Here is a 26,805-nt window from a genome sequence, read left to right as displayed (position 1 = left end):
CTCAATCTCTGGGGCTTTGGGCAGCTCAGTCTTTGGGGCTTTGGGCAACTCAATCTCTGGGGCACTGGCAGCTCAGTCTTTGGGGCACTGGCAGCTCAGTCTCTGGGGCTCTGGGCAGCTCAATCTCTGGGGCACTGGGCAACTCAATCTCTGGGGCTCTGGGCAGCTCAGTCTTTGGGGCTTTGGGCAACTCAATCTCTGGGGCTTTGGGCAGCTCAGTCTTTGGGGCTTTGGGCAACTCAATCTCTGGGGCACTGGCAGCTCAGTCTTTGGGGCACTGGCAGCTCAGTCTCTGGGGCACTAGCAGCTCAGTCTCTGGGCAGCTCAGTCTCTGGGGCACTGGCAGCTCAGTCTCTGGGGCACTGGCAGCTCAGTCTCTGGGGCACTGGCAGCTCAGTTTATTTGGCTGGGCAGCTCAGTCTCTGGGGCACTGGCAACTCAGTGTATTTTGCTGGGCAGCTCAGTCTCTGGGGCACTGGGCAGCTCAGTTTATTCGGCTGGGCAGCTCAGTATCTGGGGCACTGGCAGCTCAGTTTATTCGGCTGGGCAGCTCAGTATCTGGGGCACTGGCAGCTCAGTTTATTCGGCTGGGCAGCTCAGTTTCTGTATTGCTGTGCAGCTCAGTCTCGGGGCAGCAGCAAGGACGATGAGTGTCTCCTCTTGTGGCCTCCACGGGTCCTGTGAAAATAGCCAGGTGAGTGCCCTGAAAAGAGTATTGTTAGGTGCCAGTGTGGCCACTCAAACACTTCATAGGGGTCTTGGAGGATTTAGGGAAAGCAGCCAGCAGAATCAGGACAGGTAGGTAGTGGGCTAGCTGATTCAGAGGCCAAGCAGGTACAATTCAAGGGTTTTTAATAATAAAACAAAACGTGTACAGGCTTACAGTAAGGTAAAGCAGGCTATGGTCAAAAACAGGTAAGCTGGCCTTAAATACACAAGTAAGGGGAAGATAACTAGACACAGGTAAAACTAATTACGGCAGTGCAGGCACTCAGACATGCAGAAAACCACATAAAGTAAAGTAACATAAGACACATGAGGAAGAATCTTCAAAATAAAACAGGAAATAACAAATCAAAAACCCCAAAACGATATCAAACAGGACATGGTGAAGTAACAACAGCTTGTCAACATTGCCACTGTGTCCTGCTGAGTTGACCCGATGACTCCAGATCGACCATTTACCTGTCTTACCTATGGGTATGTTAAAATGGGCCTGGGAGCATATAGCAAAAACTAGTGCTGAGATAGTAGCGACTGAGTTTTGACAAAGCTGGCAATGCTGTTTACATGAATCATAAATACAAGATTAAAATAAGGCACAGATCCATAGCATTTTAAACACTCTGCCCAGCCAACAAATGACAGATAGAATTGCCTCATTTGGTACACCAGAGAAAAATGGCACCAAGGTGAGACTGCAGACAGACAGACAGTTAAAGACCATGCAGCCTCACTTGGTCTATTTCTAGGCCACTATCACATTTTGTGCTCTCAGAGCTATTCTGGTTCTTCATCAATCTACTGATTACAGTTAAGTGCCAGTGATAAGTTTGGAAGGAATTTCCACTGTAATAACTATCTACTTCGCATGTGCACACACACACACACACACACAGTTACAATTACCTACAACAACCTACAGACTATCTGTGCTGTGATTTATGTAAGAATAGATAGATGTAGTGTGTACAGCTTGTATAACAGTGTAAATTTGCTGTCCCCTAAAAATAACACATCACACAGCCATTAATGTCTAAACCGTTGACAACAAAAGTGAGTAAACCCCTAAGGGAAAATGTCCAAATTGGGCCCAATTAGCCATTTTACCTCCCTGGTGTCATGTGACGCATTAGTGTTACAAGGTCTCAGGTGTGAATGGAGAGCAGGTGTGTTTAATTTGGTGTTATCGCTCTCACAATCCCTCATACTGGTCACTGGATGTTCAACACGGCACCTCATGGCAAAGAACTCTCTGAGGATCTAAAAAAACAATGGTTGCTCTACATAAGGATGACCTAGGCTTCAAGAAGATTGCCAAGACCCTGAAACTGAGCTGCAGCACGGTGGCCAAGACCATACAGCGGTTCAACAGGAGAGGTTCCACTCAGAACAGGCCTGGCCATGGTCGACCAGTTGAGTGCACGTGCTCAGCGTCAAATCCAGAGGTTGTCTTTGGGAAGTAGATGTATGAGTGCTGCCAGCATTGCTGCAGAGGTTGAAAGGGTGGGGGGTCAGCCTGTCAGTGCTCAGACTATAAACTGCACACTGCATCAAATTGGTCTGCATGGCTGTTGGCTTCTAAAGATGATGCACAAAAAAGCCCACAAACATTTGCTGAAGACAAGCTGAAGGACATGGATTACTGGAACCATGTCCTGTGGTCTGATGAGACCAAGATAAACTTGAACAAAGTGTCTGTGGTGGCAACCAAGTGAGGAGTCCAAAGACAAGCGTGTCTTGCCTACAAGCATGGTGGTGGGAATGTCATGTTCTGGGGCTGCATGAGTGCTGCCGGCACTGGGGAGCTACAGTTCATTGAGGGAACCATGAATGTCAACATGTACTGTGTCATACTGAAGCAGAGCGTGATCCTCCCTTCAGAGACTGGGCCACAGGGCAGTATTCCAACATGATAACGACCCCAAACACACCTCCAAGACGACCACTGCCTCGCTAAAGAAGCTGAGGGTAAAGGTGATGGACTGGCCAAGCATGTCTCCAGACCTAAACCAGCATCTGTGGGGCATCCTCAAACGGAAGGTGGAGGAGCGCAAGGTCTCTAACATCCACCGGCTCCGTGAGGTCATCATGGAGGAGTAGAAGAGGACTCCAGTGGCAACTTGTGAATCTCTAGTGAACTACATGCACAAGAGGGTTAAGGCAGTGCTGGAAAATAATGGTAGTAGGGCTGAACCCAAATAGTCGAAGATTTGATGCTTCAATGGGCGGAGCCTGATTCGACTGTCAAGCTTCACAGCGAAACAAGGATCATGCCATTTTGGCAATATGGGAGTGCTCAACATCTGATTTCACATAGAACTACCAGTTTTCTCCCAGTAAGTTAATATACAGCCTATTACAAAATACATTTCAACTTTTAATGCTGTAAATAAACATGTAAAAAGAATAAAACGTTCAATAAATGTTTTTTAAGTGTGTAAATAAATCTAAAATTGTAACCCTAACCCTGGCTCGTCAGTGCGCATGTGTAGGCGTAGCGTGTATGTGTGAGGTGGCAGAAGAGGATTTGCTGAAGAGACTGAGCCCCGGCTTCACTGGTTTTGTGCCAAGTTGTCCGCATCTCGGGGGACTTTCGGATAATTTATCACCGTTGATGAACCACACAAATAATATTTTATCGTTTTTAAATAGCCGGCTACTTGAAATAGACCCGCGAGGAACCGCGACGTGCATGCAGTTGTTGGCAGCAAGGAATGCACACAAAACTCTGCACAAGACCTGTGAATGGCAGGCGAGAGAGAGAGAGAGAGAAAAGGGTCAACAATAAGCCTCAGGTTAGCTGGAAATTTACAGTGTAAGTTGAATGAATAGCAGCTTCTCAAGATTAAAGCATGTAACCCCCAATCGCCACGCACAAAATTATTCAACTATCAGTCAACTATAGGCCGGACTTGACGATTCTGTTTCGACTCTGTAAATCCTTAGTTTCGGACAGCCCTAAATGGTGGCCACACAAAATATTGATACTTTGGGCCCAATTTGGACATTTTCACTTAGGGGTGTCCTCACTTTTGTTGCCAGCAGTTTGGACATTAATGACTGTGTGATGTGTTATTTTGAGGGGACAGCAAATTTACACAGTTGTGGCTGTACACTCACTACTTTACATTGTAGCAAAGTGTCATTTCTTCAGTGTTGTCACATGAAAAGACATCAGATATTTACAAAAATGTGAGGGGTGTACTCACTTTTGTGAGATACTGGATATATATGTGTGTGTATGTGTGTGTGTGTGCGTGTGTGTGCGCGCCTGTGTGTGCTATTATGTCTCTCTTGATGCATGTAGACTTAATTCAAGAGTAATCATAAATGCCATCATTGCCCTCCATTGGTCACAGTAGTAACTACATTACTGTCCATCAAGTTTAGAACAATATAAAAAAGGAGTTAATAACAATGTTATTCTGAAGGTTTGTGTAATCAGCCCATTTGCTTCAATATTTTGATATGACACTGATACACTTACTGGTACTTATTCATTGGAAGTAGCACCAAAGTTCACTGGTTCACTCTCATCTCCAACACCAAATCACTTCTAGGTGATGTTTTTATTAATTATTTTAAGATTTTTTTTTCAGTCATTGAAAAATCTGGAAAAGAATAGTGCATTAAGATTCTCTGAGTTACTTACTTTTTTTATTAAATCCCCTTAATTAATTAAAATTACCAAAGATGCCTGTTTGTTATTTGAAGAGGTCAAAAAAGTGGGGGGTGGGGGAAACAACAACTTGTAATTGATGTTTAGCCTATAAGCTACTCCACTAGCACCAATAAATGCTGACAGACATAATAGCTGATGCCTTTAAACAACATTAAAATAAAATACTTACAATAGAGAGAAGTGTAGTTACACATTAAATCCACGCAATGACAGACGCTCGAATGGCAACCACACACATATAAAATTCCATTACCATAGGAACGTTACACACTATTTTGAAAGCCAAACGACTACAATCAATAAACCATTACAACATTTGCTTCAGTGTGGACATAAATCATGTATGTATAAAGAGAAATTCTCTGTTTTTAGAAAGATCCGCTTCTACTATCATTAATTCATCATCAATGTGCTGCCTTTTATGCTGTTTACAGTATATTACCTAAGTATATTCAGCCATTAACGAATTGCGTTTTCCATCGAAACAAATTTGCCTTCCCACGGCTCCCGTTGCTCCACAGTGATTGGTCATAAGAAAAATATGGCGCCGTCCGCGTAACTGTGAAAACATCATGAAGAAAATTTGTTAAATGTATTGATTCGCAGTGCAGGGCAGTTTTTAACGCTTTCACAGTGGTAACTGTTACGTTGCGGTTTTTATGTCGCCTTCTGTAATGAACACCACTGTGAAATTAGCCACGCAGTTTTCTCTACATTAACGTTGGCTCGGTAACAAACCTGCTAGCATAATATTCAACATTTGAACAGAAGGTGGTCGGACAGCTCTTCACGGTAAGAGTGCAGCGCGGACTGTTTAGGTCGTGGCTGGATGTAAGGTTACCTACCTGCAAAGCTACCAAATGTATGTTTGCCATTTTAGCTAGAACAAAAGAAATTATCAAAATAGTTGCCGATTTATTTTCTACACAAGCACAAATATGTAACAACAACGGCTCAACTGTGTTCTCTTCCTCAAGCAGGATTACATTATCAGTGCATTTCCTACGTTTTTTAAAAGTTTAGTTGTCTAAATCAATGTATGTTATTTAATATTTATTAAAACCTTTTACATCTTCCAGCCCCCAACATGCCTGCCTTCCGGCAAGTGGGAGAGAAGCAGCTTCCTAACCCTGTACTGTGTATGGCATGGTCTCCCAAAAGGGATCTTATTGCTCTGGCCAACACAAGTGGAGAGGTAGGCTTAAAAACCTTTTTTGTTAAATCCAGAAAAATGTCTTGCTATCTTTCATGGTTTTGTAATTTTATGGTTCATGTTGTCCGTAGTTGCTGCTGCATCGCTTGGCTAGTTTCCAGCGTGTTTGGAGCTTACCACCTAGTGAGTATACTGGGAAGGAGATCACTGCACTTGCCTGGCGACCAGATGGCAAAAGTAAGGAATGACATGTGTACATCTTTCTGTTGTTAGTCGTCTGCATGTTGATGGGAACATGAAGCTGTTATTCTGTCTTTAATCTCCAGTATTGGCCTTCAACCTCAGAGACACCAAGCAGGTGGTCCTGTGTGGTGTTGAGAAAGCAGAGATCCTTCACGTGTTTCCAATGCAGAACGCTGTCACCTGCATGCACTGGATGGAGGTGATGGAGGAGAGCAGGTATGCATGACTCGGCTCTGGGATCAAACCTGTGGCACAAAGGATATCTGATTTTTGTATAATGTGAATGTGGTCATTTTGATGTGTTTCAGTGCCCTCAGCTCCTTCTACAACTCAGAGGATGAATCCAAACTTTTTCTTCCCAAATTACCAACCCTCCCCAAGAGGTAACACTAGCATTCATTACACATCATATTATTAGGAAGCTACTCTTGGGTCGATTAAATAACATTTGTCCAAACTTTTGTTTTCCCCCAGCTACAGCACAACTTCAAAGATCTTCAGGTGGGGTAGTATTTTAATACACAACTCATTTGTCCCATATCAGTTGTGATGGCATATTGTGATAGCAGCTATATGTATTTATCTATCTGTGTTACAGTGAGGAAAAGTCTGATGAGATAATGAATCTCCTGGGAGAAGTCAGGTAAATAAGAACGTTTAAACAACACACAGAAAAATGATATCGAGTTTTTTTTAATGCCTGTTTGACTGGAAATCATTTCATCATGTTTCTATACAGGCTGAATGTACTTGTTCTTGGAGGAGACTCTGGCTTTGTGGAGCTTTATGCCTACGGGATGTACAAGATTGCCACTCTAACAGGGGTAAGGCTCTTTCAGTCACCCGCAAGGGTTGTTACATCTTCTAAAATAATTATTTAATCAACTTTACACTGATATATTGGTCGCTGATAAAACGTGTAAAAATTGATCTGAAGTGCAGAATAGTGTCATTAAACAGCAAAACCAGAAGTCTAACTTAAATTGTATTGGACTGTAAAACCATCTTAAAATAATTTGTATTTCAACAGCCTCAACAATTACTGTAAAGCTGAACCATCACTTCTCTGACACTGTCTCAACAAACGTTAAACATTGGAAAATTCAAAACAACAACTTAATAATCAATCAATTATTCACAAAGCAAATATAATGGATTTAAGTACCCCGTAGAGTTGTACCTATGACACAACAAAGATATTTGAAAGATCTGGTATATTGACAAAAAGAATAGTAATAGTAAATGTCTAAATGTAATGCCACTCTACAGGTATCAGGGACCTGTCGCAGCCTGAGTCTGTCAAGTGATCTCAAGTCTTTGTCTGTCATCTCAGAGGTCGGTTCTGCTGACAACAATGCAGAGATCTGCTACATTCAGGTGAGGTGGATGATTTGATTTCATGTTCCAGTTTTTGTAAACCTGCTTTTCCTTCCCTGTGTACTCATCTCTGCTCTAACTTGCATTTTCAGCTAGACACAGGGTTGTTGTCAGACTGTCTGCCAGAGGTGACTAGGATGGCACGCAAGTTCACCCACATCTCCACCCTGCTGCAGTACCTGCACCTCTCACTTACATGTATGTGTGAAGCCTGGGAGGACATACTCATGCAGATGGATCTTCGACTCACTAAGTTTGTTCAGGTCAGTAGTCGTGGTTTGTAGTCTAAATTTGCCAAAATGAGACAGCACGACAAATGTCTTATTTCCCCCTCTTCGTAGGAAAAGAACACAAGCACTCAAGTTCAAGATGAGTTTCTGGAGCTTTTGCTATGGGGACAATCAAGGTAATAATATAAGCAAATTCTATTGTTAGTATTTGCTCATTATCATGTAGCAATATTTTGGAGTGTCCTGTAGATATACTGGCAAAATATCTTGGGCTAGTTAATCTGCTTTTTTATTTTAATTTGTAGAAGTTATTGCAGGATTGAGTCTAATTGTTCTTACCAGTGGCTCTCTGCTTTCATGTAGCCCTGAACTACAGGCTCTTCTCATGAATCAGCTGACGGTCAAGGTGAGAGAAAGAGGTGGTGCAAATGTTCCTCGTAGTGTTTTAATTTGAATTAATATGCAGTTCAGATCTCCCCTAACACATCTTGTTTATGTATTCTATTTTCATCATAGGGCCTGAAGAAGCTTGGCCAGTCCATTGAGTCCTCTTATTCCAGCATCCAGAAGCTGGTGATCAGCCACCTGCAGAGGTATGTTTAGCCTTTCACTTCTCCTCAATGTTGCCTTCTACCTGGCATTTCTCAGTTAAAATTTCGCCTTCCCTTCTGTTTGCTGCAGCGGCTCTGAGGCTCTCTTGTATCACCTCAGTGAGGTGAAAGGCATGTCCCTGTGGAAGCAGAAGTTTGAGCCTCTCGGTCTGGATTCAGCAGCTATAGAAAGTACAATTACCCTAACCTGCATGCTTAGTAAAAATCCAGCTTTATCACAATAATCATCAATTTAATCATCAGTAACCACATGTGTGTTTTATGTTTTCAGGTGCTATCACAGCTGTGGGCTCATTTTCTCTGAAAGCCAATGAACTTCTGCAGTGAGTTTATTTTTTCAATCAGAATTATTTAGCTTCTTGTAGCATTAGCAATGCTCATGTTACCGTGTGTGTACATTACGTACATACAGTAAGTGTGTATCTGCTGCTGTCCTGTTTCATACGTGCTCCGCCCTCTTAATGGGCTTCGTTATTATTTTACTCTCCAAGTCACTGCCTCAGCACCCTGAAAAACATCTATACCTTTACTTTCACCTTTGCTCGATGTGGGTGGGCCACTCTGGTAGCCGCTAAGCCTCCAGCAGCAGCTACTGCCGCCTACACCTGCATTGAGGGCTGGGAAGGGGACAGTGGTGTGACGGTGCTGTTGGATTCAGTCAGGGTTTGTTTCCTCCCGCCACCCAGTGAGTCAGTGCGGGATGTCACGGCCCTATCTGGCCACCCCCTCTGCCTCCCCCCAATGTGCCCAGGCCCGCAGCAGGTTGACGATTATGTTTAACCCAAAGCCTGTTACTACACACATGCTCATGGTCCGGGAGTTTCATCCAGGTATGACTAATACAGTATCTATGTGTCACTGCTCAGCATAGTCACTGCTTTTATTTTGTCATTTAGGGTGATTGACAAGAGTATGAAGAACTTTAAAGCCTTTTTTCGGTGGTTGTATGTAGGTAAGAATACAATTGACAAATTACATTCATACTGTTTGACATGCAGTAGTTTGTTAGATGTCAAATATAACATTTTGATTATTGTTTTTGTCTTTTTTGTTTCCCCACAGCTATGCTAAGAATGTGTGAAGAGCATGTACCACCAGAACTCAACAAAGTGAGTTATCAAAGGTGCTGAGAGAGATAGATGTGTGATTATTTTGTTCTGAAATTATTTTATAATTTTAACATGTCGGTTAATCCCTTAGATGACTCAGAAGGACATTGCCTTTGTAGCTGACTTCTTGTCTGAGCACTTCACTGAGGTGAGATCGGCACAATGACACTTGCACAGACAAACTCCTCATTACATCTCTGTTTTGATACAGCTTCACTATCCCACCTTAGGTCATCAAGTCTGAGGCTATTAGTGGTTCCCCACACTCATTTTAAGACCAGAGGGGGTCGATCATTTCAAGGCTTTCTAGGCTGTGAAATGCATTGCCTCCCTTTCTACATTGCCTAAGTTCTGTTGATTCTTTTAAAAAGAAATTGAAGACTGTTATTCAAATAGGCTTTTAGTTAGAACAGGATTTTATTGCTGTCTAATTTATGTATTTCTGTGTTTTTATGTATTGTATCACACTTTGTTGTGAAGCACTTTCCTTTGTTCAACATATTTATGGCTTTTTGCTGTCTGGTTTAACAGAATGAAGAACTGTTTGACCGTAAAGGGAAGTACTTCAACGTAGAACGAGTTGGTCAGGTAAGTCATTTTGTGTTACATTGCTTCAAGTATTTCTCAATGGAGTCATACAGCATTCTGTTTTTTCTTTCATATCCATTTCCAGTACCTGAAGGATGAGGATGAGGACCTTGTGTCTCCACCCAACACAAAGGGAAACCAGTGGCTGAAGTTTTTACAGGAGAGCATACACTTGAAGGGTGATCTTGACTTTAGGAGATACAGAAATCTGTTATAAATTATTACTACTTTTATAGTATAGTTTTTGTGTTTTGGCTGAGAGTAAATGGTTTATTTAGCTGGGCCTCAGTTTTACTTAAACTACCACGATGCCATAACTAACAGATAAAATGTTTAACTGTTTTATCTAGAGAGCCCTTTGCTGTTTCCTTCATATCCTCAAAAGTCTTTGCACTTTGTCAAGAGAATGATGGAGAATGTGATTGAGCATTGTCTACAGAAACCTGCAGTGAGTTTCTTGCAGCATTTTACATACACTGTAGCCACTATACAATATTTTATCTAAGGCAAATATAAAATGGAATGGAAACTTTTTTTGTGAAATTTTAAATTCTTTTTTAATTTGGATGCAGGAAGTGATTGGGAAGTCTGTGAAACAGGCCCTCTTTTTGCCCCTGTACACTGTACCAGAGAAGTATGATTTTATGTCTCTCTTAATAATTTGTAATATTTTAATATATATTTTAAATATGACTCAATTAATGTGATTAAATTTGCACTTATTTCTTCGTGTCCATTGTCTTTCTAGCTCTGAAAACACTCAACAACTTTTTGAACTTCCATCTTTGTACGTAAAAAAACAAACATCCTGGAGTTTCCTAATGGTGTGTTCAGTCAGATGGGGGTTGGTATTAATAATATTTCTTTGTTGTCCCACAGGTGGAATGACAAGAAAGCCAAAATGCACTATGTTTTGTTCTGCATGCCAGAAATTTCACCCTGCAAGCTTTACCTCTTACGTAAAGGAACAGACCCAAACAGGTACATTTGTGTGAATGTGGGGGGGGGGGGGGGAGTTTCTTTGTATATTCAATCTGTGTTTAATAACTACATTTGTTTTTTGCTCGCACAGACACATCCCCAACAGTGTCATGTCCATTGACCTCAGCCATCATCGTGACAATGCAGATGATGATGATAATGCTGCAGCCCAGTTAGTCCCTCTCATGTCATTCCTACGAGTTAATTGACATAATGCAAAGTATTTCCTCAGCGAGTGATGATGTTGCTACCATAACTTAGCATGGTTTTCTTTTTCAGGCCCAATTATGTATACAGCTGCCTGGATGCTCGTTTCTATGACGATGAAATGCTAACTGTGGTCTTGCAAGGATCAGAAGAAGAGAACCGAAGGCGTGTCCTGGCTCAGGTTCCTCTTGCTTCCACCCTGAGCTGTGAGACTGAATTCAACTGGGACCCTAACCTGAGGTGTGTGTGCACATTATTAAAGATGTCTGCCTTTCATAACAATAATTCTCACCGTTCTGAACGTGCAGCTTGTTTCAGGACAAAGAATCTAAATGTTAGAATTGAGTGAGTAGATTAAAAGTATTTAAAGAGGTGGTATTATGCTCATATTCCGGTTCAAGATCCTGTTTCGGGGTTGTACCAGAACAGGTTTACATGGTTTAATTTTCAAGAAACACCATATTTTTGTCATACTGCACATTGCTGCAGCTCCTCTTTTCACCCTGTGTTGAAGGCTTCGTTTTAGCTATGGAGTGATGCATCTTGTCTCTAAATGATCTTTGTTGGGAGTTGCACATGCGCACTTCCTAATTAAGGACTACTAGCCAATCAGAAGCAGAGAAGGGAGGGTCAGCGAGAAGCTCGTAAACCGCTTCGATTCAGCTTTAGCCTGCATGTTGCTGACCAGCTTGGCAACATGGACTGGAGCAAGAGTTTCAGAGTGATGAGTTATTAATCTGTAACAAAATTATTTTTCATCCATAAAGTTTTAACTGAGCTCTGTCTCTACATCACAGTAACAACTTTGTGTCCATCGACTGCCTGGAGGGTAGCTAGTGTTTGGAAGAAAGAGGAGAGGTGTGTGCTGCAGCTCAGAGTTTTTTTCACTGGTGTTTTTGAGGGCGTGTCAGACTAGTTGCTTGGCGAGCAATATATAAGGCGCATTTAGCTTTCATCCCTGTGACGTCACAGGGAAAGGGAAGCGGCTGGACTACAAACAAGCTGTTTTCAGGAAGTTCAGAGCAGAGTTTTCTGTGGGAGATGGGAACTCCCTTTGGGCTGGACTTTGGGCTTTTTCACTTTGCAAACCTATTACATGCACAAAAAAGGTATATAACTCAATAATAGGAGAGGGAAAACCAAAAAAGCATAATACCACCTCTTTAAAACTGTCATGCAGTAGTTTATAGTTTAGGACTTTTTCTAAAGGCAGAAGAGATTAAACATAAAATGTTGCATATGTCACCCGTATTGTCAGGTTGGACCAGCAGAACAGAGCCATCCCGTGCCAAGGCCTGGTGTTGGGGAATCAGTGGCGTGAACTGGAGAGCATGAAAGCTCAGTTTGTAGCCGTCAATGGCATTCGAAAAGTGGCCTGTGTGGTATGTTGAATTTATGAGTTTCCATTGTCTTTAGTGTATGCCGATCAATAAGGTCAAGATGGTTGATTTCAGCATGTCAGTGGGTGCATGCACAATGAATGAATGTAATTCATAAAATCTATTTTTTCTTTCCTGGCAGCTAAGTGCCAATCTGAGGCACATTCGCGTTTTTGAGATGGATGTAGAAGATGAAGATGATGAGGGAGCAGAGTCACAGAATGCCAGCGCTGACCAGGATGGTCTGGAAACTACTATGAGCAGCCAGGGTCAGGGAGAGGAAAGTGTGGAGGCTGAAAATGAAGCTGAAGAACAAGGAGGAGGTGTTCAAAAAACTGAGGAGCATCTGGAGTCAGAGGAAGCTCTCGAACTCTCTTAAGACACAGAAGCAAACTACACAAATATAAGACTGGCTCCATCTTTTGCTTGTGTAAAAATGCATTTTTACAACATCCTGAAACATCTAATATGTGTTTATGAAAATAAACAGGTTGGTGCTCATATTTGAAGAGTCTTATTGTTTTGTAATTTTGAGTAACTGATTATTCACCATGCCATTAACTCCTGTAGGTATGAATTGGCCGAAAAATATATGGATGAATAGTCAAGTAAACTAAATAATGATTATTGGGTTCTGCAAATCTTGCGTAAGTTTATTAATCATATTCCTTTCTTTAGCAGAACATATGCACGCGCAAATAGGTGTTGGTTACGTACTCGCTCCCGATATTGAACGCAGTGACGTTTTATCCGCCGCCTGTTGGTCTTTCACAGTTGGTGACGAGTATTATGAAAATGGCCTCGACCGTGCCCGTGAGCACGGTGAACTGGAGAAGATGACGGTGTTGAGCTTTTTAAGTCAGTTGAACACTAAAGTGTCTTCTTTGAACACGTAGATAAAAGTGAAGAAAACAAGAACAAAGAGACTGCCGGCAGAGAAGCGACTGAAACACAGAGCACTGCCTGTCTTCGTAGGGCTGAGGAGCCACTATGGAGGATATCAACTCAAATATCAACGCGGACTTGGAGGTGCGTAAGCTCCAGGACTTGGTGAAGAAGCTCGAACAGCAAAACGAACAGCTTCGGAGTCGCTCTACGATGTTGTCCTCGTCCGGAGCCATGTCAGGGAACCACAGACCCCTCAGCGAAGGATACGACTCGTCCTCCCTGTCAGGGATGGCAGCCGGTCTGGCCGGCTTCCCTGGGGTGGGGTTCGTCGGAACGGGCGGCTACGGTGGTCTGCTGGAGAACAGCCGCTGTTTGAGCCCCAGACTGTCTTACGACGGGATCAGCTTCAGGAGGGCGTATGATTATGAGGGGGCATCGGCTGCCGCCTCTGTGTCGAGTATGAACTCACTTTATTCGGACACCACCGGGGCTTTTACAGATGAAGGGGAAACATCGATCCTAGACGAAGTGGAAATATTAGATCTCGAAGACATGGATTGTCTGCACGAAGACGAGGACAGCTGGTGAGTTACAGGCTTGTCTTGGAAGGGATCTCGCCTTTACAGCCGTGTCTGTGTCTTCAGTGCTGGGCGACAGCTTTAGTTTCCTGAGCACAGCTGCTCTACCCATTAGCTACAACGACAAACGCCTGGCATAAACAATCTTTCTGTCGGAGTGTCGTTGCGGATCACTGACAGAAGGTTGTTTGGCAAGTCATGTGGGCGATACCAATCGCCTACTCGAACTCCGTGATCATAATAGACGTGCTTTGTCACACAATCAATACCGAGTCTCCATCAGTTATCTCATATATTGCATACAGTTTGCGCATTTGTTCCCCAGACTGATCAGTAGGCCTCTGAGGCTCGGGCTCTCAGCTATCTCCGGAGGTCCCTGAAGTCCCTGATCATCTGTTGAACCGTTTTGGTGCTGTGATGTGGCAGATTGCTCGGCTTGTCATGGCTTTGGTGGCAGGAGATCAGTGTGTGCAGTAGAAACGAAAGTTGTTTTCCTGCCCGCCGGTCATGTGGGAGAGGTAGCCATGGTTATGTTCCTCCTCTGAATTCCCTTTAGCACACCAGCTGGCAAACAGCCACGAGTTGATCCGCAGCACCAATAAGTGAGAAAGGCGAGAGATGTGAGACAGTACTGTCTCATGATGCAGGAATAAATACTCTGTAATCATAAGTGTTGCGTTTACAGGGATTACATACAGAGTACTAAAGGGTAGTGTGGAGTGTCTCCTGGACATGGTTGACCATTTGTTAGTCTGCTTGTTGTTGTCAGAATGATCCTGACGGCCCACATGTTTATCCGTACCCCTGTTCTTAATCCTCTCCCAACACACTACGTTTGTATTGTTTCCTCTAATTTCCACTGAGCATTTATGGTTTTTAGAGTTAGGTGGCTTTGCAACGATAAACTCTACAAGTTTAATCCCCCTAAACTCCAGAGTCACACAAAGAGACTTGGTTGCACGGCTGATGTCAGACATGTAGACCTGGTGGACGTGTTTACGGATGGTCTGTTTGGATAGAAATGGCATCAGCTGCTGACTAGACATGAATGTAATAATGGGCTGTTCTCAAGATGGTCTTGTTTGGAAGGGTTTGTATGATTGGCATTTTCAATGATAATGAGGGCGTAGCTGCTGATGCGACCTAATGATAGTTAGTGAAGGTACTACAAAGGGAGATCATATTTGGTTGGAAGCCAGCTCACAGCAGAGTCTTCCCTCTTTTGCCTGCAGCGGTGAGCCTGTGCCAGCCACTGAGCTTTTTGACATCAGACATTGCTCACTCATGCTCAACAGAGCAAGTCTCATTATGCCCTGGCTGTTTGTCTGCCCACTGGATCAGATTGATATCTGGGATTACCATGTAGTGCCTAGCTCTCGATGGCTCCTGTCATAGAGTCCTGTAATCCCCGAATTAGCCAAACTGGGTTTGAAATGCTGCATTCTCCTGCAGCTCTGCCTATCATTAGATAGCTTGTCACATTTACTGCTGCTGCATGTTGACATGACACAAATCATTGTTTCAGAGCTGGGAGTTCATGTGTGCAAAGTGTTAGGTCTGGTAGCGCTGGATGTACTATGTGCTGTAGCAAACATGAATGACGTCATTGTGTTGGTAAACACTGCAAATGTGCAGTCCCCAATTTCAGGCTTGTCTTTCTCTGCACTAGCCTTTGCCTGTAATGTTTCAGCTTTCATCATGAAAAGCTTTCTCTCAGAGTGCAACAGAGCAGACAGTTGCTGACTCAGATTTCTCTTGTGCGAACTCTCCCTTTCTCTCCTCTTCTCAAAGGTTAAGGATAAACACACATTTATAATATGTAGTGGCCAGTTCAGTTAGTTTGTAGTCTTATTTTAGACATTTATGTTTTCCCATCAGTATTAAGAGGGTTTGACAGTTTCAATCAATACAGCTGACTAAGCAGTGATTTCTGCTAGTGACGGTGGTTCATTCTTAAAGTTTGCTGCAGCAGGAGCTGAAAGTTGCGTTGTCCTCATTTCTAAGGGAGACCCCAGAGACAGAACGCTGTACGAAATAGATCTGAATTTAAACAAATAGTCTTTTTCAGTGTCAACCAGCACGGTCACATAAATGCCTTTTTGCCATTGCAGAATTCTGTGATAAAACGCTATGTGTTATCCCCTCAATCTCATTTCCTCTGAGCTGCTGGGTCGCATCACATACGAGGTGTGAGTTGTCAGAGTCCGTTACCATTAGAGAGAGACATCTGTTTGTTGTTGCTTTTGTGAACATGCAATATAGCAAGTTAATTGTGTATGCTGTTCATGTTTTTTGCAGGTTATATGAGGCGAAACTAAACAGTCCTCTGCAGAAAACCTTGAGTCCTATTGTGTGGTGCCGCCAAGCTCTTGACCACCCCAGTCCTGAGATGGAATCAGCCAAGCGCTCCCTCATCCACAGACTGGACCTCACGCTGTCAGGTAAACGCCAGCGAACATGAAACACGTAGTCACAACTAAGCAGCAGTAAAACTGTAGAAACATCAGTGAAAAACTGAATTAATCCTTCTTTTGGGATATTGGAGGTCAGCTACAAAATAGCACCACTGGGATTAGAAGGGACTCACTGTCTTGCTAATGGCACTGTGTCTGTCTTGTAAGTGTAGCACAGTGTGCACGTCAAGGTGCACTACGCTACAGCACAGCTGTTCAAAGCGTATGCTCTGTCAGAATGTAGAATTATTGATCCAGCAAGGTAGAGCTTGTTTATAAATGCTTGCTGGCTAGATAAGAAGGTGCTGTAAATCGTGTGATGGTTATTCTTATTAGAAAGAGCTTTAATTTATGGGAGTGAGCCTCTGAAGCTCAAGAAAACACAAAATAAATGACTCATGTTGTACTTCTTTCTTCTTCTTCTACTACTACTACTACTACTACTACTACTACAACACACAATTACAAACAAAGCAGAGACGGGTGTATCATTCATCATACACATTCCCATGTGTAGTTAAGCTTACCTTATTCTAAACGGAAGATACACCTGTGTACCTGTGTGGTCATTCACTGAATGGCGGAGGCTGTATGAGGTGAAAAGACAAATCAATTACACATCGACTTGGGGATAATTGCCAGTTGAGGTTACAAGTTACTGAAAGCTTAAAGGTTTTGTGAGAATACTGCAAATGATTGTCAGACACTCACAGCCATGCACATCAGCTTTTGGAGTGTTGTTAGTCCTTTGCAGCAATGTGTGTGAAAAATAATGCTTAATTTATGCTTCACCAAGGGCTACGCAAAATATTTATTGTTTTGTGCCATTCGGTTGCACCTAGATGCTTGGGGCGTGTATCGTAGTTATTTATTAATATATACATCTGTCAAAGTTTTTACTCTTTCTTGTGCATCCCTTTATCCTCCAGGGTGAATAGAGATGGTGGTACCAGCTATCTAAACTTGGTCTATGTTGAAGGATCAGGACCAGAATGGATGTAAACTACTCTCCAAGGCAGAGCGACTCAGTAGAGAAGCTGTGTCATGCTGATGTTCAAGTTTAAAATATAATTGTTGCTAGGCTTTACACAAGAATTCATTTCCTTTTAAAATTGTATACAGTATAAATCAAATATTATTATAGACATTTCATCTACAGTACATCAACCAGGTCTACCTTATTTGTAGTCCTTTATGCATGGTCTGTCTGTTATCTGAGCCTTTGACTGCCACTAATTATAGTTAGTCCCTTAGTAAGGATGGCCGCCCTCAAATTCTCGCAGCTAAACTGAGACGGGTCATTTCCATTTCGAAAGCGGTATGCCCATGTGACAGTTAGATCATGTTGAGCAATAGGCCGCGGAAAGTTGTTCACTGGATGTGATCTTCTCAGCTCTGTTGTGCAAGAAGCACCTGGACACACAGCCACCTTGTCATCAGGATACTGAGATTTGTTTAGAGTGGCTGCTAAATTAAATGGCCAGGGGCCCTTTTGTGGATCCAAATTGCACAGGTTATTTCAGAAAAAAAGATTCTGGTATGAGAGCTTTGGAGAGAGTTTTGGGCTACCTTCGTAACTCTCGTTGAAATCAGGAATCTGCAATGCAGCTTTCTTCAAAATGATTCTTTAAAAAAATGACTGCTTTCTCTTTTCCTTTTTTATTGTGACCACTATGGGCTTGATGTGCTTCAAGCTAATATATGAAGCAAATAATAATAATAATAATAATAATAATAATCAATACTCAAAAGTGGGCTTCAAGACCTGTTTGTATATGTAGCCTGCGAGGACCCTTAGTGAACAAAGCATGCTATTTGTCTAGTGGGGTCTAGGGAAGTGTGATAGTGGTGATATCATCACTGTAGGTGTGGAAGGAGGATAACGTCATCCTGCTTTGGCCTGAGAATACCCTTCCTGTCACTGATACCACCCACCCCACTCTTCTTCTCTCCTCAGTTGGCACTGATGTTGTCACTACTTCCACAAAGGCTTGCAGAAAAACAAAGACAGAACAACAAAGCATTTCTGTGGAGTCTTGTGATTAACTGGACTTGTGGTTAAAATATTTAAACCAAACATCAAGTTAAGATATTTGTTACAATGGAGATCCTTCTTCTGCACACAAAAATACTTAAGCTAATACTTAAGCACTACGTTCTGAGAGTATATGCATCTGTGGCGAGTCTCTCTTTCACTCAGACACACCCTCAAGGCTCCTGCTACTCTCCTTCACACACGGCCTCTTAAGAGGATCATGGAAACCCTGTTGACATGGTGTTTGTTGAGTTTGCGTCAATGGAAATGAATAGATATACAAAATTTTAAATCTTCACTTGTGGCACAATCGAGGCAAAGTGACGATGTCCTTATGAGACAAACTTTACTTTAGAACTTTAGTTTTAGTGTGTCAGTAGTACCCACAACCTTTGTCTGTGCACACCCTGTTAAAATCATATCGTACCAAGATGACATTTCTGAGTTATATAACTAACAACAGGGAGGAGATGGCTGTGAGTTGACTGTACTAGTCAGACAATCCTGATAAACTGTCAGAACATGTGTTGCCGGGGCTGAACAATTCAACAGATTTTCCGTAGCGCTGTTTCGACAGCTGTCCTGCGCTGTTGATCCAGTACACATACAGGGCCCCAAAGGTCCCAACCACAGTCACATAGCTGACCTGCCCTGCTCATAAAAGCTTTGACTTTCAGTAAACCTCATCCTGTATGGTTCATTCTTCTCTGCCAGTTTTATCCCTTTTCTCCTTTTTGGTATTTATCTCTCTCATTTACAAAAGCTTCTCTGTTTGCACTTCTCTTGTGATGTGCTCAAAGCTCTGTTTCAAGCCATTCTTTCTTTTTATTTATTTTTTTCTATCAAGTAGACCTCAATGCCAAGTGTTGTCTTCCATTTCAACCTCACCATTTAAGTCCTCCAGGCCTTAATTTTGTATCAGGCTCTTGTGCTGGCTCAGTTTTTTTTTTTTTGTATGTGAAAATTGCCCTGGAGTTTCCACAGCTGAAAAGCCAAGACGGAAAATCCTCTTGTACAGTTTCATATCACAGTAAATCGAAATGGCATCAATCACGGTGGGCAGAAACAGCAGTTCTTTTCTCTTCTTCTGACTTCTTCTCTTGTTTTAGGACACGAGGATTTTAGGACACTCTATTCTGGTTGGTCCCTGGGCTGCAGCTCCCTTTAGATTACACTGTATCTCTGTCTAATGACTGTGCTGCTAGAGCTGCTGTGCAGGGCAACACTGTCATCTAACCACCTCCACATAGTTTAACACAGAACCCCTAGCTGGGTTCATATGTAGCCATTTTAGACTATTTTACATCAACAGGAAGAGTTTCCTAATCATAGCTAGTGTGTTTCCTGTACTTCATAGTACACAGAAGGAGTCATTGAAATTCGATCTGTTTTGTTGTTTAGGTATGAGGACTTGTTGGATGATTTATGCTTGTGCGCAGAATTGTCATTGTGTGTGTGTCATTGGCTTTTGGTGTATATTTTTAGCCACAAGAACAGTAAAGTAGCTGACTACTTTCAATTTTACTTTTACTTAGAGGTTAGTTTCAACAGGTGAACCGTTTTAATCTGTTTGATTTGACTTTTCTCAAATGGAAAAAACAAAGCATCTGTTGTTTCAAAGGGCACAGCGCTACAGACCTACACGCTGCGGTGTTGTTGACATTCCTCAGTAGCTGATCCGTGCGGATAACAGCAGAGTGGACGTAATGGTATTTCCTAAATAATGCAGGAGGACAGAGTGCAGAGCACGATGACAGGGAGAAAGTGAAAGGAGGAGGTAGCCAATCTTAAAAGGCACCACCCAACTGTGTAAACACATCCAGTCAGAGACTGAAAGAAAGAAACAGAGGGATGGGTAAACAAGTGAGTCTCTGAGACATTAACCATCCAAGCCATCAAACTATCCCAGTGACCAGCAGCCTGTCCAGAGTCTCATCTCATGACTGAGACAAGGGACTCTGACCGGAGCCTCTGACTGCTGCTTCGCCGGGCTTCACAGAGGAAGGCTTTATGTTCTGTGCGCATGAACTGAATGGCACGTATTGTGAAGTGTTTCTCTCGGCTGATGATGTAGGAACTCTCTATCAGGCCCACACTCAGCATACGGTTTAAGAGACTGAACCAGACTGCCAGCACACTGTAGAGCTTTCAGAAAGGTGCCGGCTGTGAGCAGACACTGCTGCCATTGTAGTCAAATACCGGGATGGGCAACAGGCTACGTCAGGTTCTTTTATGGGTTACAGTGTATAGATGTGGTATGTTAACACACTGGGCAAGCGAAACAATAAATGTTAAGTTTTCAGTAGTTGATTCCTCACTACAAATGCAGCATCTTGACTTCTACGTTTCACCCATCTCCTACCACTAACAATTTGTAAGCTGCCTACTCTTAGTTGTTTATTCCACTCTACCGTCATTACTACAGTTCTTTTCCATCCATGGAAATATTGGGGAAAGATTTGACTGATCAATAACTAGTCTGTTGGTCAAAGAATACCATTAAGGGAAGAATATTAATTGGGAACAGTCTTATGTTTTCATCTTTTGCTGACAATTTTAAATCACTATTCTTAGTGCAATATTACACTGATGTGTAGCAAAGTAGAGGTAAAGAAAGAAATTATACATTTCAGACTAACATGCAATGACTCAACACACCTACTGTGATCATGTTAAGAGTTAACAATGTAACGCAGAATTATGGTGTGTTCACTGCTCATATTTCTTTTTTTTTTCTTCTTAGCTGCTTACTTGTAAAATAAGGTGTAAAAGAAATGCTGTTTATCCGTATTAGTCATCTTTAAACTCCTCTTTAACTCATTTTACAAATGTGTGGTTGTGTAATTTCAGATTACTAGTTTCAGATGTTCTTTTTACAGAGTAATGTCAAAGTGTGTTTGGGCATTTGCAGTGCAGGCCCTAAAACTGTACGATAACCTGGCTGAGAACTTTCTGTTTTAAAGGCATAAAAAACTTGATTCTGTTACCAAATCTCTAACGCCTTTGACATTTCCTTATGTCGTGTGGACTGACTGATATTTTTGTTCTGTTCTGTGACCCTGTAGCCAACAAACGTAGGAGCCTGTACGGAAGCCCCTACAACCAGCCGGGTTATGGGAGTCCATATAGCACAAACGCAGCCAACAGTCCTTACAGCAGTGGCTTCAACTCCCCCTCCTCAACCCCCAGCAGAGTGCCCATTGTCAGACAGCAACTAATGCCTGGGAATGCAGGTATGAGTCTATAGATCAGCAGAGAACATCTGTGGTTGTTGAATATGTGTCACTAAAGTGTTCACAAATGATTTCCTTGCCAGTTCACCAGCGAAACGCAGCAGCAGAGAGGAATCCTCCGGCGGTGAGCCCGCAGTCATCAGTGGACAGTGAGCTGAGCACCTCAGAGATGGATGAGGACTCAGTGGGCTCCTCAACTACCTACAAACTTAACGATGTCACTGATGTCCAGATACTGGCGCGCATGCAGGAAGAGAGTATGTACCTGTACTGGTGTCATCTCCAGTAGTATTGTGCAGTGACCACACAGCTTTTTTTTTAATCGTGTGCTGTAACTGTGAGTGTGTCCATGTTTGTCAGGTCTGAGGCAAGATTATGCTGCAACAGCATCCAGACGGAGCTCAGGTTCATCCTGTCACTCATTGCGGCGCAGCACCTTCAGCGACCAGGAGTTAGATGCACACAGTCTGGAGGACGAAGAGGAGGCGGTGCACCCGGCCTTCCACCTGCCCTCCAACCGCTTCAGCCCCTCCCCTCGACACTCTCCACGCGCCTCGCCCAGGAATTCGCCCCGCTCTCGTTCCCCTGCCCGCTCTATTGACTACAGCCACAGCCGTGGCTCGCCTCAGCCCGTCATCAGCCGCCTGCAGCAGCCTCGCCACTCGCTGCAGGGCCACGGGCACGACCTGCAGACCAATGTGGTGAAGAACGAAGGTAAACAGAGCTAGCAGAGATGGGGGGCGAGTCAGACATCAGTGGTTCATCATATGGTTCTGGAAACCGCCATTTTGCCTGAGCTAACTACTCTATCTCCTATTGTTGCTGTTGTAGAAAAGCTGCGTCGTAGTCTTCCCAACCTCACACGCTCCTCAGCGGTGACTGCCCAGGGCCCAGAACCTGTCAAGAACAGCCGCAGCTGTGAGTCAAACCTGCAAGTGCCAAACGGTGGCTCTCCTCGACATCAGAACCAGTCTGCTAGTGAGTATCGTATCGCATACGCAAACAACATGTCATGTTTGTATTTGACTCCATCTTACTGCAAAACACACAAACCCTCCTAAATTGTAAGTGAATCTTTACACTGCAGTAGCTCCTGGAATTGTCAGATTCATTACTGTGTTGTCAGCTGACATTGTATTAATATTTGTTTTGCTCTCCAATTATACTGAACATTCAGAAACATGACAGGCTGTGTAATCTCTAGTTATTCATTGTGCGAGTGGGAATACTGCTAATCCTTCTGGCTGCACCTACAGTACAGGACTCTGCTGCTTTGTAGTGCCATGGCTTTGGTGTTTGGGGATCCTCTTTGATCATTTTCAGTTGTAAAATCTTTCATTCACACGCATCCTTCCTCTTATCACCTTGGCATAACTTTCAATTCAAAGAAACACTCTCTTCCCGCAGAATTAGAGCATGGTGCCAGCAACACTAAGAATCCAGAGCGACTCCTGGAATCAAGTGACACTAACATTGTTTTACGTTCTGTGTCCCAAGGGTTTTATGTTCTTTAGGAGCTTAGAATCCCTCCTCTCTGGGTTAAGAGTGTCCATTTGATGTAATCCTGAAATAACAGATAAAGGTTATAGTGTTAATCCAGGAACAGTAATCTCTGTGAGTAGAGGCAGAGAGTACAGGGGTCAAAGGGCAGGTTTCAGCTGGTTAAATGTGTCCTAAATGCCTTTATCTGGTTGTAACCAGCCCTCTCAGGGGCAGGGTGTTCATGTGGCCTGAGCCTTTGGACCTTTTATACATTACAACAGGTAGATACTATTTTTCTGATGAATCACTATAGATTTTTTTTATTTGTATACTTTAGTTTAAAACTGTTTAAAGATCTGAGCTTTGGCTGTACTGTGCATGTGAGACACCTACATTTCTGCCTCTCACTGACTTCACACCACTGTAAAGCATGTCTGACCAAAACCAGCCTCCATTTCTCTGTCTGTGCTGAGACTGGTAGATTGGCTGTTGCACTGACCATTTGCTCAGACAGCTTTCTGCTTCTCCACATGAAAGAAGCTGCCTATGGTTGTTTGGCTGCAGAGCCCCCTAGTGGCCCCAAACTGCACCTCAGGCTTCTACAGCCTGCATGGCCTCAACAGCCCCATGTTTTCTCCAGTGATGCTGTGAATCTCTGGCAGAATGAAGTCTGACTCCCATGCTGAATTGTCCCTGTTTTCCAGCAGCAGCTCAGCTCCCGAGATACTCGACCCCTTCTCGCTCCTCCCCGAAACCCAAACAGCACCTCCAAAGCCCAACTGCCCTGCGAGGTAACAGTGTGTGCTCCTGAACCAGCTGGCGGCTGTGAGATCAATCTCACACACAAACGTTCACACTTTATGACTTGACTAAAGCCAGCTGCCTGTGTACTGACGGTATAGACTACTGACTCAAATAGAGGGTAAATGATGACTAGCTATATTGTACGGAGCTGAAATGGATCTGTGGAGTTGCCAGCTTGTCGCCTCAAACTCTGAGACTGTGAGGTAACTCTGAGTGCAGGTTTAGCCTCTGTTTCTGTTACATTCTTTGTGAGAAAATAAGGAAAGAAAGAGGTGGAGCAGGGTGGTTGTTGGCAGAGATAAGCATGAGTTTATAATCCCCACAGGTATGCCACTATACTGAAAGCATTTGAAGGTAGGGTAAGCTTTTCTAGTTCTGGTGAAATCCAGACAAATACCATGATACAGAGCGAACAATGACAGCAAGTAATGCTGTGGGTTAGCAAACTGTTGCTGCAGTTGCTTCTGCAAAGCTAACATGAAGCTAACATGCAGAGAGAATGAGGCTGTCCCAGAGGCAGCACACCAGCTCCAGACAGCAATACTCACAACTCTCCTGCTACTTTAGCTAACATCATAACAACAGCACGTCTTGGCAAAAAGTAAGCTGAATGTCTGTGGGAAAGTCATTTAACGTTACTTGACACACAAATCATTGCGGGAACGGCTGGAATAGTGTTGTGTAGTGGGGTGCGGGCCACATTGTTTGTTTCCTATTTACAGAGACAGGCACAGAAAGGACAGCTAGCAGGAGGAGATATTCCCTGAACTGACAAAAAGATGTATTTTTAGTCTAGAATCGCTCACCTCATCTTCAACTTTGACAATTTAAAAAGGGAGAGCTGGTTCACACGAGGATTGTGTCAAACCGTCAAAATAAAACCTTACTGTCACTCAGATGTGTATGGCTGCATAACAACATCTGTTCATCCATGATGGCAGCCATCTTAACTTAAATTCAGTTACAGTTTTTGTCCTTCCTGTTTTCCTTGCGTCATTAACAAATAGCTGACCCTTATACGTTCATATTGTCTTCATTACACATCTGTGTACATTAAGTACAAATTCAGCTCTACTGAAAACTGAGAATTTTCATTATTTATTTATTTATTTTTTTTACAGAAATGAGCATGGTTGACATTCTTCAAACATGTTAACTGTTTTTCATTGTCAGTCATTTGGTCAGCCGTGTCACGCCTATTTGCCTGCTAAGCAAAGAACCTGCCAAACTTTATCAACAATATTTTCCTCTAATCTGTAATTTTAGGCAAATGAATAGGTTTAGTGTGACAGTCTTAGCAGTTATTAGTTTATATATTATACTGTATGGGCAGCATATATGAAATATTTCATTCTAAAATTAGATGTCCCTAATTTGGAAAAAGAGACACCATCTCAAAAAGGGATTTAAAAATGTTTTTTTCGGCATGTATTAATATTTTTCTTGAGACCCATATTTTGTTTATAATATGAACAGTCCATATTATATACACACTCAGGTATACCTGATATACAGTCCTGTCTTCATGAAGGTTATAGTGATCTAGAATTCATTATACAGAGAGCGGTTTCTGTTATTTAGCCTCCCCTCATTGACATAATGTGTTGGACAAAATAACAGAAATGCCTTTTCATACTAGCACCACAAGCTACATCCTCCACAATGATCATACAGTCGAATCAGCACCTCTCTAAAACAGTTTCAACGAAAACTGAACATTATAAGCTTCATGAAGGGAGGATTTATTGCAGGACTGGTGTATTAGACTGCATTAGCTTTAGCTAGGTGTGTATAATGAACTGGCAACTGAGCGTATATTTGTATATAAGAACATGGGTTTTGAAATGGTGCCTGAATTCCAGGTAGCTGCATGAAATTGGTACAACGCCCTTTATACCTCTACTGTCACTATGTGCTAAACCTGTAGAAGTGTTACCAACGGCTACATTACAATTGTAACCACAAAATTACCTTCAACACACGGTTAGCTCCTTCACTATCCCTCCACTATCCACTGCTACACTTGCTGGGCTCTACACATAACCTCAAGAGGTCACTTGTCGCATGGCCAGTAGGATTGTTGCTATGTTGTCAGTTTGTTGAGAAAACAAACAGGCAGTAAGAAACAGCCCATCCTCAGCACCTTCCTCCCAGAATTAAGGCCTGTCTCTGTTGTCTTCGTCTTTGTCTAGTCCCACTCTCCTGTTGCTTTGGAGAAGAAAGTGATTTCAGTGAGTATTCACTGAGGGTTTCCACCTTTTTAAATATTGTGATTGTGGTTCCACGCCGTGGTTGTATTGATGTCGTGCTATGAGATATGCTTCTGGTTTTCATTAGTATGTATGTTTCACCTCATTCTGTCAACACATCAAGAATCATATTAGGCAGCTGAGTCAATTAGTCTTATAAGTTCACTTTTTTAACCTTTTTTAATAAAGTTTATTCTGTAGTGTTTAAACTTGCATCATAACAGGTTTTACTTCATTTGTGATGGATGTGGTTAAGAAAGACTTACACATGTTTTCATGTTTGATAGACGTTTTGTGTTATACGGTATGTGAAGTGGCATCATATTATATCTATCTCACACCATTGTGCTCTTGATCATTACTTCATTGTTAATCTACTGACAGACTGAAACCTATAAAAGCATATTATCTGTCTAAAGATGTCCAACATAATCTAGATATACCTCACTGTTTTCCTGCCCTGCCTGTCCTCAGTCCCCTCTCCTAGTAAGCTGCGGACTCCAGCCACCCCATCCCCACTGGCCTTGAGGCAGCCGGTAAAGGCCTCATCCAACCCCGGTTCTGCCACCTCTACCCCGACCCGCTCCCTTGCTCCTCCCCGTAGCGGCCTGCCCCGTCCCAGTGCTTCTTCAGGAGGGGGGATCCCTCTGCCTCGCAGCAAACTGGCCCAGCCTGTGCGCAGGTATGTACACCACAGACACAGTGGCTTAATTTTGCACTTCTATAAATAGATGGTGCTGTAGAAAAAATTAAACCGCCATTTAATCCTGATTTTGTGTTTATTTTTATTCCCCCCCCCC

General features: G+C 42.8%; 4 protein-coding genes and 1 long non-coding RNA gene across 10 annotated transcripts in view; 2 read left to right on the top strand and 3 right to left on the bottom strand.

Moving 5' to 3' along the window:
* Positions 1 to 4,641, bottom strand: part of palld (palladin, cytoskeletal associated protein) — a 63,669-nt gene extending 59,028 nt beyond the window's left edge. The window contains exon 1 of one of the 3 annotated variants that reach the window (XM_046050197.1): positions 4,575 to 4,641. The gene's annotated coding sequence lies outside the window, so the exon portion shown is untranslated. The remainder of the gene's footprint in view (positions 1 to 4,574) is intronic. The other 2 variants (XM_046050193.1, XM_046050203.1) reach the window with 2 other exon arrangements.
* The window catches only part of LOC123971410 (cytoplasmic FMR1-interacting protein 1 homolog), a 1,205,200-nt gene that overhangs the window by 763,029 nt on the left and 415,366 nt on the right, over positions 1 to 26,805 (bottom strand). The window lies entirely within an intron of this gene.
* anapc4 (anaphase promoting complex subunit 4) lies at positions 4,697 to 12,786 on the top strand. Of its 3 annotated transcripts, none has more exons than XM_046050226.1 (28): positions 4,697 to 4,746; positions 5,485 to 5,600; positions 5,690 to 5,795; positions 5,885 to 6,017; positions 6,110 to 6,184; positions 6,276 to 6,302; positions 6,400 to 6,444; positions 6,541 to 6,625; positions 7,071 to 7,178; positions 7,271 to 7,441; positions 7,520 to 7,584; positions 7,772 to 7,814; positions 7,925 to 8,001; positions 8,090 to 8,190; positions 8,291 to 8,342; positions 8,916 to 8,971; positions 9,082 to 9,128; positions 9,220 to 9,276; positions 9,660 to 9,716; positions 9,802 to 9,895; positions 10,067 to 10,164; positions 10,289 to 10,350; positions 10,465 to 10,503; positions 10,596 to 10,697; positions 10,789 to 10,869; positions 10,977 to 11,144; positions 12,163 to 12,286; positions 12,426 to 12,786. In XM_046050226.1, the coding sequence occupies exons 2-28, from the start codon at positions 5,493 to 5,495 to the stop codon at positions 12,660 to 12,662; spliced, it is 2,418 nt and encodes an 805-aa protein (XP_045906182.1). In that variant the 5' UTR covers positions 4,697 to 4,746; positions 5,485 to 5,492; the 3' UTR covers positions 12,663 to 12,786. The 3 variants fall into 3 exon arrangements, with proteins under 3 accessions (XP_045906182.1, XP_045906180.1, XP_045906181.1); XM_046050224.1 differs by lacking the exon at positions 4,697 to 4,746 and adding an exon at positions 4,936 to 5,197; XM_046050225.1 differs by lacking the exon at positions 4,697 to 4,746 and adding an exon at positions 4,936 to 5,267.
* The window catches only part of LOC123971473, a 24,605-nt gene continuing 3,334 nt past the window's right edge, over positions 5,535 to 26,805 (bottom strand). The window contains exons 2-3 of the long non-coding RNA XR_006825194.1: positions 16,730 to 16,789; positions 5,535 to 6,046 (exon numbers count right to left, since the gene is read on the bottom strand). This is a non-coding gene — a long non-coding RNA (uncharacterized LOC123971473). The remainder of the gene's footprint in view (positions 6,047 to 16,729; positions 16,790 to 26,805) is intronic.
* The window catches only part of slain2 (SLAIN motif family, member 2), a 15,477-nt gene continuing 1,723 nt past the window's right edge, over positions 13,052 to 26,805 (top strand). The window contains exons 1-8 of one of the 2 annotated variants that reach the window (XM_046050259.1): positions 13,052 to 13,755; positions 16,048 to 16,190; positions 21,303 to 21,470; positions 21,554 to 21,727; positions 21,831 to 22,184; positions 22,302 to 22,448; positions 23,657 to 23,743; positions 26,480 to 26,687. In XM_046050259.1, the coding sequence (XP_045906215.1) occupies positions 13,274 to 13,755; positions 16,048 to 16,190; positions 21,303 to 21,470; positions 21,554 to 21,727; positions 21,831 to 22,184; positions 22,302 to 22,448; positions 23,657 to 23,743; positions 26,480 to 26,687 (1,763 nt within the window). In that variant the 5' untranslated portion in view covers positions 13,052 to 13,273. The remainder of the gene's footprint in view (positions 13,756 to 16,047; positions 16,191 to 21,302; positions 21,471 to 21,553; positions 21,728 to 21,830; positions 22,185 to 22,301; positions 22,449 to 23,656; positions 23,744 to 26,479; positions 26,688 to 26,805) is intronic. The other variant, XM_046050260.1, reaches the window with a different exon arrangement.

This window comes from Micropterus dolomieu, linkage group LG05, assembly GCF_021292245.1.
Source record: "Micropterus dolomieu isolate WLL.071019.BEF.003 ecotype Adirondacks linkage group LG05, ASM2129224v1, whole genome shotgun sequence".
Taxonomy (NCBI): domain Eukaryota; kingdom Metazoa; phylum Chordata; class Actinopteri; order Centrarchiformes; family Centrarchidae; genus Micropterus; species Micropterus dolomieu.
Note: the sequence above shows the minus strand (reverse complement) of the source record. Positions and strands in the feature narration are given on the sequence as shown.